At 45.0% G+C, this 18264-nt stretch overlaps 1 protein-coding gene across 1 annotated transcript in view; it reads left to right on the top strand.

Annotated features, from left to right (window-relative positions):
- Positions 1-1684: 1684 nt before the first annotated feature.
- The window catches only part of pcdh17 (protocadherin 17), a gene marked incomplete at its 5' end in the record, with an annotated part of 74196 nt that continues 57616 nt past the window's right edge, over positions 1685-18264 (top strand). Inside the window, one exon of the mRNA XM_079998302.1 lies at positions 1685-4183. Coding sequence (XP_079854428.1) covers positions 1685-4183 — 2499 coding nt within the window. The remainder of the gene's footprint in view (positions 4184-18264) is intronic.

The following is an 18264-nucleotide window of genomic DNA, read 5'->3' as shown; positions in this document are numbered from 1 at the left end:
TTCTTTACCGGCGGCAGCGGGCGACGGCAAGGACACCATGCCGCCACACGGGAGCCGGTCTCGGTCACGTTCGATGTCAACCGGTACCTGGGAAGACGTCGGCCGCTTCTAACGCACGGCGGACCTACGTTTTTGATTTGTCAGCCATTTGGGATTTTTGGTTTTCCTCTATTTTCCTTTTTTTTGTTGTTGTTTCTTTTTCGCATCGAATCCCCCCGAACAATTCAGTGGCGCGCGGTGAGTCACTGCGGGCGCGAGCGGCGGAGTCGTCGAGAGAGAGAGAGACAGAGAGAGAGAGAGAGACAGAGAGAGAGAGAGACAGAGAGAGAGAGAGACAGAGAGAGAGAGAGACAGAGAGAGAGACAGAGAGAGAGAGACACACACACGAGCAGCTGCATCCCAATCGGACCGGGGCTCAAGCTCCTTGACAGCGCGCTCTGACTTTCCCCTGGACCCGCTTTCACTTTCTTCCGTCTTTTCCTTTCCTTTTTTCCCCTCTTTCGTCCAGTTGGTGCGGCCGGCAGGTGTCACCGCGGCGAGGGACTCAACAAATCTGTGGACTCGTAAAGAAAAGAAAAGAAAGAAATATATATTTACCAGATTGCGGAGTATTTCCATTTTTTTTTCCTCCTCCCGGTAAGTCGGTGGTTGGGTTTCTGCAGTGTGTGTGTGTGTGTGTGTGTGCGCGTACTTTCCCCATAGGAGAGCCTGTTTCTTATTCACCGCGACGCGCGTTACGCTTTCCATTCCCCGTGCGTGGGGATGCAACAGCTTCTCCCAAGGACTGGCAGTGTGTCCGTTGGAGAGAGACGCCGAAGCAGAGTGTGACACTCATACACACATTTACGTTTTTTGTATATATTGTTTTTTATTATAGTGGGTTCGTCATCACGTCCGAATTATGCGGACTTGTCATTGCGCCTTTACCACAGCAGCCGTGTTCTATTAAATTATGAAATTGACCTGTTAAATCCACGAAACACACTTAATGCATGAGCAGCCTTTTGGAGGTAGAAAATACGTTTGCACCCTTACTGGTCTAGGCATAAGATTACAACAATAACAGTGATGGAAACCGTGCGCGTTTAATCGTCGTTATCCCTTGTAACGGGTTCCCCAAGGTTAACCAATTGACCAGCTTTGTCCATAATCGTGGAGATGAATTGAGGCATGAGCCCGTGCTTCGTCTTTGACTGCTTGGCGGATGTCTTTCTTCTATGGACTGTGATTTTATTATATGATTATTGTTTTGACACCTCCATATCTAACCCTACTTTTGTCTTTTTCCTCTCCCTATTTTTTATTTTTCTTCTTAGGGTCACGCAAATCACGTACAATATGACTGTTCCGTTTGGTGGAGCTCCCGATTGCGATCATTGCTCGGATGAGTCCGGGTACTGAGTTGAATATAAATTAGGAGGGGGGGGAGACAGGGAAGAAAGGACAACCACCGGAGAGGAATACCCTGAGCTTGGATGCTTCACACCATGGACACAGTCCTGTGTTTGATCATGAAGAATAAATAATATATATATAGTGTATATATATATATATATATATATATATATATATATATACTATATATATATATATATATATATATATAAACAATTTGTCTGAGTCACATCAACAGGTCGGAGGACACGAAAATACACCGGAATTCCAGGGGTTGTTTGTAGGGGGGATGTATCTTTCTATTTTCTTTTTCCTGCTGTTATGGGCTCAAGCCCTGACACTGAAGAACTTGAATTACTCCGTCCCAGAGGAGCAGGGGCCAGGAACAGTGATCGGAAACATTGCCAAAGATGCCTGGATCGGGCTGGAGCAGACCGGGCCAGGAGGACAAGGAAAGAAAGCCAACTTTAGGGTGCTAGAGAACTCTGCTCCGCACCTTATTGATGTGGACCCCCAGAGCGGGCTCCTGTACACTAAGCAGCGCATTGACAGGGAAATGCTGTGCCGGAGGAACCCCAAGTGCCAGCTCTCCATGGAGGTGTTCGCCAACGACAAAGAGATCTGCATGATCAAAATAGACATTCAGGACATCAACGACAACTCGCCCGCCTTCCCCTCGGACCAGATTGACATTGACATTTCTGAGAACGCAGCCCCAGGCACACGTTTTCCCCTGACCAGTGCACATGACCCCGACGCGGGGGAAAACGGTCTCAAAACCTATCAAATCACGCGAGATGATTACAATCTATTTTCCTTGGAGGTAAAATCCCGCGGGGACGGCACCAAGTTTCCAGAATTGGTTGTTCAACGGCCATTAGACCGAGAGGAACGTAACCATCACACACTGATTCTGTCTGCCACCGACGGTGGGGAGTATCCTAGGTCTGGAACCATGCAAATCAATGTTAAAGTTATAGATTCTAATGACAACAGCCCTGTGTTTGACCAGCCCTCATATATGGTGGAAATTCCAGAAAATTCACCCCTTGGTAAAGTACTTATTGATTTAAATGCCACAGATCCTGATGAAGGGAACAATGGACAGGTTGTGTATTCTTTTAGTGGCTATGCCCCAGAGAGGATCCGTGAGCTTTTCTCGATAGATTCCCGGACAGGGGTCATAAAGATTCAGGGAGAAATTGACTATGAGGAGAGCCCAATTATTGAGATTGACATCCAGGCCAAGGATTTAGGCCCCAACCCAATTCCCGGCCATTGTAAAGTCACTGTTAAAGTTCTCGACAGAAACGATAACTGGCCGTCAATTGGCTTTGTATCAGTGAGACAGGGGGCCATAAGTGAGGCCGCACCCCCAGGCACTGTCATTGCTCTGGTCCGTGTCACAGACAAGGACTCGGGAAGGAATGGGCAGCTTCAGTGCAGGGTCCTGGGAAATGTCCCATTTAAACTAGAGGAGAACTATGACAACTTCTACACGGTGGTAACCGACCGCCCGCTGGACAGAGAGGTACAGGATGAGTACAACGTCACAATTGTGGCCAAAGACAACGGTATTCCTCCTTTGAATTCCACAAAGTCCTTTACCGTTAAGATTCTCGATGAGAATGACAATGCCCCTCGCTTCACCAAGTCTGTGTACCTCCTTCAGATCCCAGAGAACAACATCCCCGGGGAGTACCTCGGCTCAGTTCTGGCACATGACTCTGACCTGGGCCAAAATGGCACAGTTTACTACAGCATACTCAATTCCAACGTGAGTGGTGGTGATGTCAACACCTATGTTAATGTCAACGCTGCTAATGGCGCCATTTATGCTGTGAGATCGTTTAACTACGAGCAGATCAAATATTTTGACTTCAGGGTCCTGGCTAAAGATGCCGGCTCCCCCCATCTGGAGAGCAACACCACAGTCCGCATTAGTGTTCTGGATGTGAATGACAACATTCCTGTCATCGTCCTGCCCCTTCTCCAGAACGACACGGCAGAGATTCACGTGCCCCGCAATGTCGGCGTTGGCTACATCGTCACAACGGTTCGGGCTGTGGACAACGATTACGGGGAAAGTGGGAGGCTCACGTACGAAATTTCAGATGGGAACGAGGAGCACCTGTTTGAGATTGACCCAGCGAGCGGCGAGGTGAGAACAGCTCATCCATTCTGGGAGGACGTGAGCCCTGTGGTAGAGCTGATCATTCGGGTAATGGACCATGGTAAGCCCACACTGACTGCTGCTGCCAGGCTCATCGTCAAGGCGTACAATGGACCGTTGCCTGGAGGAGAGCCGCGTATAAATGAGGATAACCGCAACTGGGACATGTCCCTGCCTCTCATTGTCACCCTCAGCATAATCTCTATCATGCTGCTGGCCGCCATGGTGACCATTGCCATCAAGTGCAAGCGCGAGAACAAAGAGATACGCACCTACAACTGTCGCATAGCTGAGTATTCACACCCGCAGCTCGGGAAAGGCAAGAAGAAGAAGATAAACAAGAACGACATCATGCTGGTGCAGAGTGAGGTGGAGGAGAGGGACGCAATGAACGTGATGAACGTGGTGAGCAGCCCTTCCTTGGCCACCTCCCCCATGTACTTTGACTACCAAACTCGCCTCCCGCTCAGCTCCCCGAGGTCAGAGGTCATGTACCTCAAGCCCACTGCCAACAACCTCAGCATGCCCCAAGGCCACGGGGGATGTCACACCAGTTTCACAGGCCCCGTCACCAGCACTACAGACACGGCCACCAACCGCATGTCCATCATACAGGTAAGACGGCCGAACACCTTGTCATTCTTATTTTGAAATTCACACATTGTCACCGTTTTGCATTCCTTGCCCTCTTCCACTGCGACAACCCCCCCCCCCCCATTTTGCACATCATTTTTCTCTGCAAATATTTTTGGGGATTTCAAAACAGAATAGGAGAAGTGTAAAACAAGAGAAACAGAAGGGCAAGGGAGGAGAGAAGGAGGAGGTGGAAATAATCAGCAGAGGGATTAAAATGGAGCCTGTGGCTTTCTGAACAGGGTCAGTGATATCATGAAAAGCTGGGATGATGTATGATGAGACAGAACCTAAGCCAGCCCTTTTCAGTCCATCAGTTTACATTCAGTTTACATTTAAACACTTGTTTTTCCTTTTTCTTCACTCAATTACTGTAGGAAATACTGTTGATTCATTCCTGCAGAATAAAAAGCTCCACTTATTTCATGAGTTATTAGCAGGCATGTTTGAAGAAACTTTGTGGAGGTCTTGACAAGTGGATATGAACTATCGATCTCTCCCACACGGCGGATATATTATCTTCTCATGTCAGTTCCTTTAATTAGCTTTTTTGTTGTTAAGAATATACTTCACTGTGCTGAATCTAATGAAAGGGCTCAATCAATGAGGGACTTAAGCCGTTTAATTCACGTTGCGTATTTTTCTCTCCCAGGCCTCATTTGGCATTCCACAGATTTGTGCAGACCTTGATAGCTGATGAATTTGCAAATCTCCATAAACAGGAGTCTTATTGTCTGTGCAATCATTAACTCAAAAAGTTGACACCAGAAGTTGACATCCATTCTCGACGCTAAATTATACTTAATTAAAGTTCACTCATGAAGTATTCCAACTAATGTATTATATATTTTTTTTTATGCATGGCCTAAAGCAGTAATTAAAGTAATAATGGTTTGATCCATTGTATCATATTCTCCTTATTGGACTATTGTGGTTCGTCTTGGGGGATTAAATTCTTCAAGACTTGCAGGTTGTAGTTGTTTTTTTTATGGTCATTTAATACCCCATTGTGGGGAGTATTTGGGTGTATAAATCTCTAACGTGACAACTTCTGTGTCTCTGTGGCACTAAGCCCATTTTAAGTCTGTCGTGTCAGACGGGATTAAGTCCTTCTTAAGACATAATGTACAACCCCAGGTATGCAAAAACGGAGATTATAGTAGTATGCACATTCATTTGTGTTATCTCTTTTTTCCTTATTGTACAGACTCCCCGAGTAATTAACCTGTTAAAGACTAACTCATGTAATTGTAATTCTTGTCAATCCAAATTTTTAACAAGGATTCTGTCCAACCACATAGGAGGAGTGCTGGCTGTGCAATAAGTGGTAGCAAATTTAGCAATGTGAATAGCTAAGTGCCAGTAATTGTTCATTCTGCCCTGAAAGAAGAAATTAAGCAATCTATGAGACAAAATTATATATTAGAGGTCTTTAATTAACTGTATTGCCAATAGATCCTGTCGTGATCTGATAATATTTGAAAAAATGAAAAATCCTTCCATGTTTCCCTCTTACACTGCACGGCAATATCTGTCATTAGCCTCCCCGCTTTCTTTCCACCCTACTATTCACTCTGGTCATGGGAGTCTCAGATGACCTTGATCAGAAGTGATGTGTTCCCACCAGGGAAGAAGGCCAGTGTCTGTTGTTATCGCAGTGGGTCTCAGCCCAAGCCCCTATTATAAGCCAGATGCACAGGGTAAGGGTCAACATGCAGAGCATTAATGGCTCCTTAATCAGAGGAACGGAATAATTGCGGGTCCACTCTAACTGCCTCACTTCCTTAATTCAGGAGGCTGTGTGAGTGTGTTCCGCGTAGATTCTCACCTCTCGCAAAAGGGAAAAACAAGCAGGATCAGCTATGACACGTAGAGCTCAGTGTCCTGTTGTTTACATGAAGTCACTTTGACACATCAGGTGTGAGGGTGCTCCCTTGTATTATTCAACAGGAACCTGTCTACAGGGAGATGGCCCAGGGCATCCACTTTCCTTTAAAGATGTACAAAAGCAGATCCTCTTACTCTCTCTGCCTCACTTCTTCCTCCCTCCCTCCCTCCCTCCCTCCCCTCTCTCTGTGTATCTGTTTATCTATTGTTGTGCGCGGACGGTAAGTAACCTGAGCCGTAGTGGAATGGCTATGGACATAAATGTCAGGAAACAAGGACAGAGTCCCCCCTTCATTGATCTTCAGGCCTCTCAGCCTGTCACTGAAGCTGTCATGGGAGGAAGACTAAACAGAAGAAATAAAAAAATAGAAAACAAAAGAAGATATATTAAGAGGGAAAGCATAGCTCCTGTTCAGTCAGTCTCTACAAGGGCACCTCGGCACTTTCTGTATCTGATGTAGCAGCCCATCACTCCCAGTCTTCCTCCACTTTCCTCCACATCACTCTAATGATGTTTTGTAGGGCTTCACAGCTGAGGGAAGGAGCGGGCCTGGTTTCTATCTGAGAGAAGGGAATAATAGGAAGGTATCAGCAGAGCTCTGCTAGCCTTATCGTAGCCACCGCTGTGCCAGCAGCAGACCCGGTGGAGAGCTTCATTTCATTTGTTGAGAGAACTCCACAGGGTAAGGAGATGGACGATTTGTAATGATGCCTAATTTCGCTTAAGGCGTTGATGGGTATTACTTACTGTATAATCAGGGTTAAAATCAAGCCGGTGCATCAAAATAAAATCCACGATTCTCAGGAATAAGGGACTTTGGTAATTCGCTCCAAAGAGTTGGACCGCCCTAACTCCACCACGAATATTATTTGGGTATTGTTGGCATTACGCCAGGCCTCAGCAGGGGGCTCGTGCTATAACCTGTTCATGGTTTTAAACAGTACATTTCTCATGCTCTCAGCCATGCACATGTTTTGCTCTCAAAGAGCACGCAGCTGTAATGCCACGCTTTTTGAGTGGCTCCTGAATTATTATATTTATTTGGTTTAATAAGAGTGTTATAATTTGATTTGCCACAAAACTCTAATTATACCAAATCCTCTCTCAGTGGGGGACCAGCCCTGTTAATATGGCGCAGGTGGTACAGAGTTGATAGGAAAGACAGGAAGGCAATAAAAATCACCTTTAGGTGGCGACAATCTGCCTTGTGTAGAGCATGAGTGTCAGTCAGAAAGAGGGGGGGGATACTGGAGGGGGGCGGGGGGCATCATTTGACTGCTGTCACAGACAAATTGTCAGGGGTAAATCCATAAACAGAAGAGGGAAGCGAACATTAACCCTAATATTTTAATTGCCAAAGACTTTTTTTTTTGTCTTTATGAACAACATGGATCCACTGAATTGACAAAAGGAATGTTTGATTGCAATTTGTTTCCTGGCTCTTTCGTTGCGTGATTAAATATGAATTACAAATATGATGCAGATGTCTTATATAACACTTCATAATAGACTTAGGCCCTCAAAGGACCAAGCTTATACTACTGTCAGACAAAAACCCCATTGAGCCAACTCAAACAAGGATGAGGCAGTATGCATACACCTTGTAGGAGGATTTTTTAGCCACACCTTTTAATCTGTTCAAATCCATCACATGCATGCAAATTATGTGGCTTGAGCAGATGTTTAAAATGGATGCTTCAAGGAATGCTCTTACTCTGCATAATTTATATGGACGTGTGTGCGTGAGGGGATCTGTGCATGTGTGAAGTCATTGTGTGCGTATGAAGTCATTGTGTATTCCAGGCATGTGATTTAAGCCTTTAGCTGGCAGACTCTGTGACCAAGCGCGTCTCCTCCACAAGCGTGACAATCATGCATTTGTCCAAGCCTCGCAATACCCTTCCTCCGACAAACATTCACATAAACGCATATACACATGCATGTAAAGACACACACACGTGCACACAATTTCCTTCCTTCACGCAAACACTCCAATGCAAACACACACTTATCTGGGCCAGGACTATTTTTAAGGGTGCCGCCGTGTGGCCTTATCTCATCCGCCACGTTATATTGTATTGAAATTGCTCCGACACTTCAATGGCCATTGAACCACTGAACGGAAAAGCACTTTTTTTTTTTCTCTCTGTCTCTCTCTGTGTCTTTCTCTGTCTCTGTCTGTCTCTCTCTGTCTCTCTCTCTCTCTCCTCTCTCTCTCTCTCTCTCTCTCTCTCTCTCTCTCTCTCCTCTCTCCCTCTCTCTCCCCTTCATCTTAAGATAAATCCAGTCCACTATATCTTGCCGTGTCTACCTACAGTAAGCCTGCATGTGCTCATTCAGACGGCCCCGGGAACAGTCAGTGCACAAACAGCCATTTATGAGCAAAGACTGCCAGTTCAGGAAGGCATTTCAAATTTGTGTAGTTTGGCCCCTGTTGTGCTCCTGCGGGAGCCACTAGGATAGATTTGTTTTATTTCCGTCCACTTTAACGAGTGCATTAAAAGGACTTCAGTGGCTAGCCTTGGGTTGCGTCTTTAGTCTCTCAGATAGACCTGCAGCTACTATACATAACGCTACACGCTGGAATTGTTAATTATTAATGTGCGGTTTTATTTTTCCTCATCTCCCCTATAAACTTGCATGATCAATGCTGCTTTGCTGAGATGGAAGTGGAAGTCGGTCCAGGGAATGCCACTTGCTCAATTATGTTATCGCTACGTAGCATGAGCGGAGAATTTTCATCGTGGAATGTTTTGGTGTTTTATTTTTTTTAGCTACTGTTGTTTTCTTTACTTTTTTCTTGTTCGTTTTTTTCTGGCTGCATTGTTTTTCAGGACTGTGTTTGTCTCACTTTTGGTTACAGATGCACCAATGTGTCTTGATGCCATGGCAGAAGCTTGGCGCAGAGCACAACATAGCAGAAGCACAGCGGCTATATTTGCTCCCCTCCCATTAATAAATTATGGCGTTTAACAAATCAGAGCCAAATGGAAGATGTCACGATAAACATCAGCTGCGATCTTACGCCACATGTTTGTGCAGGGGAGGGGAGGGGGTAAACAAAGCGCAAAAGTCCCTTACATTAAATGAGCAGAAGCTAAACATTGATAATCCCAAATTGATAATTGGATGATAATTCTTATGATTATTATCATCTTTTATCTTCTATCCTAAAAAACACGACCGGTTGATGCCATGAGGCACCATTTTGATGTCCGACGTGAAGATCGACCTAAAAGCTGAAATAATTCAGAGAGATTCGGCCTGCTATAATACACCACTCTGAACTTTCGATGTGATGATCTAAGATTTGGATGATATCTATTGGTATGGTGTAAATTTCCCTATTATTACTCGCTTAATTAATTATTTCGTAACCGGGCCTAGTTCGGATTCATGTATCAATCATAAAGATTAATTTATGCAGAACATTTCTCAGGTGAAGGGGTTGTCAGTGATAACACGATGGGGGGGGGGGTTATGGAAGAACAGATAAATTGTAACTATGGCCCAAATAATACATTTATAAGTCTATTTTCTTGTACTGTAACTCATCCCATCTTTATCTACTCATAGCACTTCCTTTACCCAAAAATGGAGTCAGGCTGGATAACAAAAACAAATCTCTGCACTTCTTTAAAGACCTAGACAAATTAATAGCCCATTTGGAGAAACAGACCACAAATGTGGGTTGAAATTTTGTGTGAAATTGGAGGCAGTGATGGAATGTTTTATTTATTACAAGTTCTCAAAATCCAAGTAACCCCAATGAATAATTGAATATAAGGCATGTAGACCTTCACTATCCCAGCCACTAAACTGACTTCTCTCTGTTACACTTGGCAAAGCACGGTGGGGTCAAACCACACTGGGGAATGATTGGGGGGGGGGGCTGGACAACATGGAAAAAAAGATAACACAACATCAGTGTTAAGACACAGCGTCTTTGTTCTATATCTAGGGGCCAGTTGCCTAAATTCACTTCACCCAGCTCGTCTGCATTTCTGCGGTCACAAAGCGTCATGTGTGGTGTGCAGTTTGCATATTTAATGGTTTCAACGGGCAGCCCAGGCCCCGCAGTGGTGAGCAACAAAATATCTTTTTGGCGTACGAAGGACAGGATGCGAGACCACAATTTGACCTCCAAGATGGAAATTGACCGGGCACTTTAAGCAAATTTTCTCGGTCAATAGGGAACAGCCCCTCAACATGGGCACTTAAATATGACTATGTGGATTCTGAGTGCAACTCTGTTCTTGCATTTTAATTTGTGTGTGTGTGTGTGTGTGTGTGTGTGTGTGTGTGTGTGTGTGTGTGTGTGTGTGTGTGTGTGTGTGTGTTTACGTAAATGGTAATTTAAACGTCACACCCGCGCACCAACAGTTCTTTTAGGCTGGTGTGCCATTGTTTTGATGCCGTCCAGTCATCTGGCGAATGGTGAATGAAATTTGTTAGTGTGTGTGTGTGTGTGCTGTTTGGGCAAATTGTTACTCTCCACACACTATGGGAACAAAACTGTTATGGTATGGTATGGTATGTCGTTATGTGTGGGATCGCTCACATCTATTAAGATTTGAAAAATCTTGTAGTGTGTGGACCAGGCATTACACGCCTACACTTCAGATGGATTCAGAATGCTTTGTACAATGACAGTCTTGGTGCGGTTTGTTCTATTTTTGAAGTGCATCCATTCAAAGCTTGCTTTTTTCTCAGAAAATGCATATTTTGGAAAAAAAAAAAAAAAATAATTAGAATAGTGGAACTTAGATCTTAATTGTGCACGCTCCCAATTTGCCTGAAACTGCTGACCTTTGTGATGCCGGCAATACATTCGAATTAGGTACACTGGCCTCACATACAAAAAAAACCATAACTTCAAGGCAATGCATTGAATTGGCGAAGACTTGGTGCCTGGGTGTGTTCATGCGCACACACAGCACCAGCTGTGCTTTGAAGCACAAGCCCTCCTCGTCCTTTGGTTGTGAATGGGTTTCACTATAGGGGCCAAATGTCCCCTGGGGGCCCTTTAAATCCCTACCACAGGGTTCTGCTGGCTTTGCGCTGTTTGAGCAGTTGGGTGCAGGAGACGGAGTTGTAAGATGTGTGAGGATGGGACAGACCCTGTAATATCACAAACAGCGGAGCACACCTGGCTAGACCGTTACAAGTGTTAGTCATGGCAGGTCATAATGCAACGCTCCCGTCTTTCCATCAGTTTGTGCAAAGACGCCGCCGTACTGTCTTATATCATTACAATGATAAGATATCACCCAAAAATAGAGCCGTCAGAATTATTGCATAGCATCTGAACAGCCAGTCATTATTTTGTGAAATGGTAAAGATTCCTGAATTATATGTTCTGAAATTCACACACTTACAACTACTTCCTCACTGAGAGGCGGAGTTTTACTATACATAGTTAAACCATGTTCTTTGGCATATGGGATTTCCTCCTATTCCAAAGTAGATCTTGATATATATCATGTGAAATTCCTCATTATTACCCCTGTGATACTTAATTCTCCCATGACACACACCCGTCAGCCAGTGGCACCGTGGCAGCCGGGCCCCTGGCTGTCAGCCAAATATTTCCCAAGTCAAACACAGTGGAACCTGCTCTCCTCTGAGAGAGACAGGGAGGGAGGGAGTGAGAGCTTTTGCCCCCCCCAGGGGCATGTGCTGCAAAGGCCGCACAGAGCAAAATAAATGAGTTATGTGAATCTTCTCTCACCTCAATTCATTAAAAACGATTCCCACCAACTCTAACTATGAATGCCTCTCCTTTCCCCGGCTTCCCCCGGCTCTCACTTGCCTTCTCTTTTGACTCATTTGAACAATTAAGGAATTTGGTATATTAGAGTGATATATTTGCTATATCTGTGGGAGGAAATTGATCATGAATCTCAACCCCCCTTACACATACCACACACCAGTCAATACTCAAAACGGCAATTCCGCCATTTCACTATTATTCTGACGATACAATCCAATCTGTCTGTCTGTCTGTCTGTGTGCGTGCGTGTGTGTGTGCATTTGTCTAAAAGTGTCTCTCGCTCTCTGAATGGGAGAAATCCCACAGTCTGGTTTGTTTCCCATTCTATTTGTTGCACAGTGTGAAGCCCGACTCTCTCTGTGCTTCTGAGGGGAATTGATAAGCACTGTCCTCGGCACTCCAGTTGTTATTTGTTTGCGGCAACGGCGAATGAGTCGGCACTTTCATTTCCTAAAATGTTCTGTAAATGGCGGGCACGTGCGCAGGATTTGTCGTCAAATTGCTTTGCCGTTTCCCGTTCTTCGGCGTGCCAGCGGTGAGTGGTGTGTGTGTCTGTGGATCTTTGGCCATTGTTTTATGCAGTTGCGCTCAGTGGGACCCTTGCGTGTTTAGCAAGCGCCTTGAAGAGGAATCATTTTTTGAGCCTTTTGTGAAACACTAAGAAATGAATCACTTCTCCACTCCAGTTGGTATCGACCCGAGACGCATTTGGTGCGGATTCTTTGCTACGGTGCAATAGAGCCTTTCTTTCCTTCTTTCTTTCTCACTACCCCTCTCGGTAACATCACTCCCCTCTCCTCTTGCCTCTCCATTTTTATCCCTCTGCTCATGTCATCGGGCACAAGTGTCGCGATATCTCGGGTTACTGACAACCGGAGCCAAATTCGTGATGATGAGATTATCTTGGTCTCGGTGGCATCGATCCGGCCGCACACTCCTCATGGATGAATGAAGTCGTGCCACGGAGGCGAGAGCTCTCGACAAACCTGGCTTTTAACACACACTCCGCTCTGGTGACGTGATGGATGGAGCTCAAATCTCCTCCCTTGCCACCCCCCACCCCCCAGCTCATCAGCTCCTCTCCTCTGATCTCCTCTCCCGTCCTCCGCTCTCCCGCCTCCTCCCCCCTCGTCTCCTCGTCATCATCTCCCCTCGCTCATGTCCCCTTTATCGCTCTCAGTGCTGCTATACTCTCCTCCCTCCTCTCTTCCCCACTTCTTTTACGTTCTTCTCTCATCCTCTCTCCCCTTCCCTCATCTGTTCTCCTCTCCTCTCCTCCTCCTCTCCTCCCCCTTGGTCTCTTCTCCTCCCCTCTTCCCATCAACTTTCCACTCCTCTCCCATCCCTCTCTGCTCTCCTACTCGCCTCCTCTCCTCTGCCATAGTCTCCTCTCCTCCTCTTCTCCCTTAGTGTCATCTCCTCCTCTGTTCTCCTCTCCTATTTTATGTGCTCCTCCCGTCCTCTCTTCTCCTCTCTTTAAATGTCTTCTCTTATTCTCTCTCCTCTCCCCTCCCCTGTCTTCTCTTTTCTCTCCTCTCTTACCCTCTTTTCTGTACCTCTCCTCTCCTATTTTATGCTCCCCTCCCTCCTCCTCTCCCCTAGTCTCATATTTTCCCTTCCCTACACTAGCCTTCTCTCCTCCCCTCTCACGTCTCCTCCTTTGCTTTGTCTTCTCTCATCCTTTCTCCTCTCTTCCTGTCTCCAAAATCTCTCCTCCTCTCCCCCAGTCTCATCCCATCCTCTTCTCTCCCCTAGTCTCCTCTCCTCCTTCTCTCCTCCCTCAGTCTTTTCTTCTCCTATCCTAGTCTCTTTTCACTCCTCTTCTCTCCTATTTTATGCTCTCCTCTCACCCTCTTTCCTCTCCTCTCCCCTAGTCTCCTCTCCTCCTTCTCTCCTCCCTCAGTCTTCTCTTCTCCTATCCTAGTCTCTTTTCACTCCTCTTCTCTCCTATTTTATGCTCTCCTCTCACCCTCTTTCCTCTCCTCTCCCCTAGTCTCCTCTCCTCCTTCTCTCCTCCCTCAGTCTTCTCTTCTCCTATCCTTGTCTCTTTTCACTCCTCTTCTCTCCTATTTTATGCTCTCCTCTCACCCTCTTTCCTCTCCTCTCCCCTAGTCTCCTCTCCTCCTCTCCATCGATCTCCTCTTCTATCCTTTCTCCTCTTCTCCCTGTTTCCTCCTCTACTCTCAGCTCTCCTCTCTGCCTCTCCCCCTTTCTCTTTTCCCCTCTCTTCTTTTATGCTCTCCTCTCTCCTCTAACCCCCGCCCCACCGCCTTTATGTGTCCTCTATGCGGGCACGTCGACATGCCGATGATGTACTCCCCGAGGTGGAGAGACATGAAAGCTGTCGTGGGAGTAACCAATCAGCTGGGGCTTGCAGAGAGAGAAAGAGGAAAAACTGTAGTTCATCTGCTGTGCGCGTTTGAAGGGAAGGTCAGCTGGGTGGTTTCAGAGTCCATACGCCCCAATCTTTTTTCTTCCTTCAGCCGGCCGATTAACGCCCAAGCTGCCCTGTCAGATCCTAAACGCACCGTGGAAAACACGCTGAAAAAGAGAAAGGGGTGAATGTGCCTCAGTGTTCGGCTTTACCCAGGTGCACAGGGTGGGCCGCTCTAATCCTCCTCCGCCTTCAACCCTGTTTGGCACTGACCCAACACACATGAAAGGTCACCTTGAAGGGAATACCGCATTAGTTCATCTACCTTTTGTGTGTGCGTGTGTACGGAGATGTTTTTGCCTGTGTGTCTTTGTGAGTACAGGTGTGTGTACGCTTGCATGCGCGCGTGTGTACGCTTGCATGCGCGTGTTGATGCATGCATGCACACATATTGAACATAGGTGAACAGACGTTCGGCATTTCTGTGTCTGCGTGTGTGTGTGTGTTCTCTGCACTGGGCTTTTGGGAAATTTCTTAAATCTCATGTGTGGAACTATGTTGCCTGTAACAATTCAAATGGAATGATTTCACTCTTTCAGTCCTTTTTATATAACTTTTATATATTCTCTCTCTCTCTCTCTCTCTCTCTCTCTCTCTCTCTCTCTCTCTCTCTGTCTCTCTGTGTACAAGTGTTAGATGGATATCCTCACTCATGACACACAAATTACATTTTTGGATATTTACCAGCTCTCCCTTCAACTTGAAATAATTTACTGGTGGAATTTACACGGGCCTAAAAAGAAATTAGAGTGAAATACCAACCTTCAAAATCATAAAAAAGACAAAAACGTGCATGTTTTAAGTCCCTGTAAAGCAACAATAAATATAAGTTTTGAGTTTGTCACAGCACAGAAAAATGTGTTAACCAGTAAGCCATATTTGAATGATTAAAAACATTGCCACGTATTTAAAATTAGGTTTCAAAATCATGAAAATAAATACATTTTCCTCTTCTCTGAGACACTGGGGGTGTGTCCGCTGAAGACGCTGAAACCACACCCACACCCAACTGCGGGAGGTGTGCAGCCTCTCTCAAGTGTCAAATACCACTAATCCAATACATACAAATTAGGGCTGTCGATCGATCGACAAGAACTACAGATTTCCAATAAGTCCATCCAGCTTGAAATGCTTTTTTCTTGCAGAAATAATAAACAAAACCCAGGCCTATATGTTAGTTCCAACTAGGCTTGGGCAGATTGACATTGATGACGGATGATTTTTCTATTTTTTTTTATCTGCCAGGAGAAATCCGAGTGATGAAACAGTGTAAATGTAGTTTACCGTGTTCTGATGAAACTGGAGCGGAGAGAGGGAGAGAGGGAAGGAGGTCGAGAGGGAGGGAAAGAGGGGGATAACCTCCATCCCTCTCTGCTCAGAGCTGTCGAGTACCCAACTACTGGTGGTCGGATCTCACCTCCCCGCTCTACAGTCCCGTACAGAGACTTAAAAAAAAAAAAAGAAAAGGCACATGGACCCCCAGCTCCGGTTTTAGGCGTTTTGTCGATCTGGGCAAACGGAACGGCATGGCGAGTGCAGATGTGTGCACTTCGAAGTCACGCCGAGGACACGTTCCTCATGAATATATCTTGCCCAGACAATCCGCTACCTCGGTGCCCATTCAGGCTTAAAAAAGAAACGCGCCATGGGGCAAAGGGGTAGCTGCTCCTGTTCCTCTCTTTTTATTTTAGATCTATTTCTTTTTGTTTGTTTCCTGCAAGTATGAAACAACATTTTTAAATATAACTGAGTTAAGGGACTGTCCCGTTCTGTCTTGTTCCAAAAAAACCTGTGCCCCGCTGTCTAGACAGTGGAGATGCACGTCTCTCCATTGTTTCAGTTACCATGGGACTTAATTTAGAAAAACTGGAAGTTTTTGTGTAAATACTTGACTTGTAAATAATAAATCCTGCACTTCTGGAATAGGAAGACCACATTTGCCACATTACATTATGTGTCTGTGTGCACACGCCCACGCGCAAGGCAACAACATAACATAACATATGCACTCATATAATTGATAATGAATGTTTTTTTGTAAAATGTACAACAATACACTCATTGCATGCTTTTCTTTATTTGATAATTGAACAAAAAATAACTGATAACAAAAAAATTTTTCAGAAAACACTTATAGAAACCGCTCAATAAATACACACATCACACATTGTTGAAATCTCCTGCTCCTCTCTGCTCCTCCTTCAGAACCACAGAGAAGAACGGGCACCACCTTCCTCCTGTTAATAGCTGCAATGTATTTAAAGATTATAATTAATTCCAGCGATAAAAGGCGTTGTATTCAAGCCAGAAGCGGATGTGTGAATTCTAAACTCAACTACTTCAATTCCGACAACAATTCCAACTACTTTCCAAAAAACAAACAGACTCCAAATGCAAATGTAGTAAAAATTAAAAGGTTGAAAACGAAAGCAAAGATTCACTTTAACCCATGAAAGTTGAGAAATTTCATAATTTGTTTGAAGTCTTGAGAATGCTGCTTTCGCTAGCGTGTTGAATGGAATGAAGATGGACACAGAACCGGAAGGAATTGACAAATCGCTTTCTCGTTGCTGACGTGACGCTTACATCACTTGTCACTACGGGTGTGGCCCAGGGGTAAACAAAACGCAGCTGTGTTAATTTTTTACGCATTAAATATTTTTAATAAATTACTCAAACATTAACGTGTTAATTTTGACAGCAGTAATACACATACAAATCCAAAATCAGGAAACCAATAACAGGCTTTTTTCCGTTATGATTTGAAAATGGGATATTTGTTGCGGGGTGGTGGCTCCCCCAGCTCTGTGCGCTCTGTTCCTGTTCCTTCCTTGTGTCCAGCGCGACAGCCCCGCTCAGAGTCCAGCTCCCTGGGCTTGCGTGGAGCAGGGACAGGGCCCCGCTGTCCGGGAGCACACGGAGCTGGAGGGAGCCACCGCGCTCGGAATGGAACGGAAATGTGAATAAGGAGACCGAGCTGTTATGTACATTCTGCCATCCAGGGAAGATGCATCTTAGGGACGAAGGTGCCATAGCTAGAACCCAAACTAGTGTAGTAACTTGTTGTGATTCAGAAAAATCAGGACCACAAAAACAGTTTAGCTGTCTAACTCCACAATTTAGTACTACATAGATCAGTCTTTTTTCACGTTTTAAGTAATTGCTTTCTTACATGTATAATGTGTTTCGAAACAAATCTCAGAATTGACTTTACAGGGACTTTAAGATCATTTATTTCATGGAAACTGAAATAAATGTTATAAATGCATTGCTGGGACAATATCTTCATCCATCATACTTGATATGATGAAAATATCAGTGTTTATTTTTTGAGGGTATATTGCCAGGGCATATCATACCATATGTGTTCCTTTGTAGGTCTTTGGTGGTCTTTGGAATAATTAGGTTGAGGAGAGGTCAACACTGACTCAAGACTGTAGCTAACAGCAAAGCTACCCTCTGGACCTATGATTAACTTAAAATTAATTCCCGTCACCTTACCTCCACGCTGCCCCCTCCCCCCTTTTTCTTTTAAGGAAAATATAGCTCCTTTTTTTCTGGCACTAATAACTTCACACAGCATTGGTCCCTTTGGCAAATGGGTGGTATAGCTATATCCAGCTATGCTGATTAAATGTCTGTACACAAAAATGTTTCAAGACCACAGGAAAATAACACTGCTATTTTAGGATAGGTGGTAAACTGCTGTGTTGAGGTTTTTTTTTTTGTCAGAATAAATATCTATGCCAAAAGCTAGATTTATCATTTACCCCGGGGGCTAAACTACTACATTTATGGATTGTGCTGGTAGGAGTACAAACAAACTGTCCGTCGTTCCTCCTCTACAGAGTTGAAAGACGGCTTCAGAGATGGCAGCATAGTGTATTAATTGGAGAATTGTTGATGCTGTTGTCTCCGTAAAAGAAAATAGAGATAGGGCTGATCCAATATTGGTATCGGGGGGCCAA

Source organism: Zeus faber (genome assembly GCF_960531495.2).
Source record: "Zeus faber genome assembly, chromosome: 3".
Classification (NCBI taxonomy): Eukaryota; Metazoa; Chordata; class Actinopteri; order Zeiformes; family Zeidae; genus Zeus; species Zeus faber.
The sequence above is the reverse complement of the archived record's forward strand: the minus strand, read 5'-3'. Positions and strand labels throughout refer to the sequence as shown.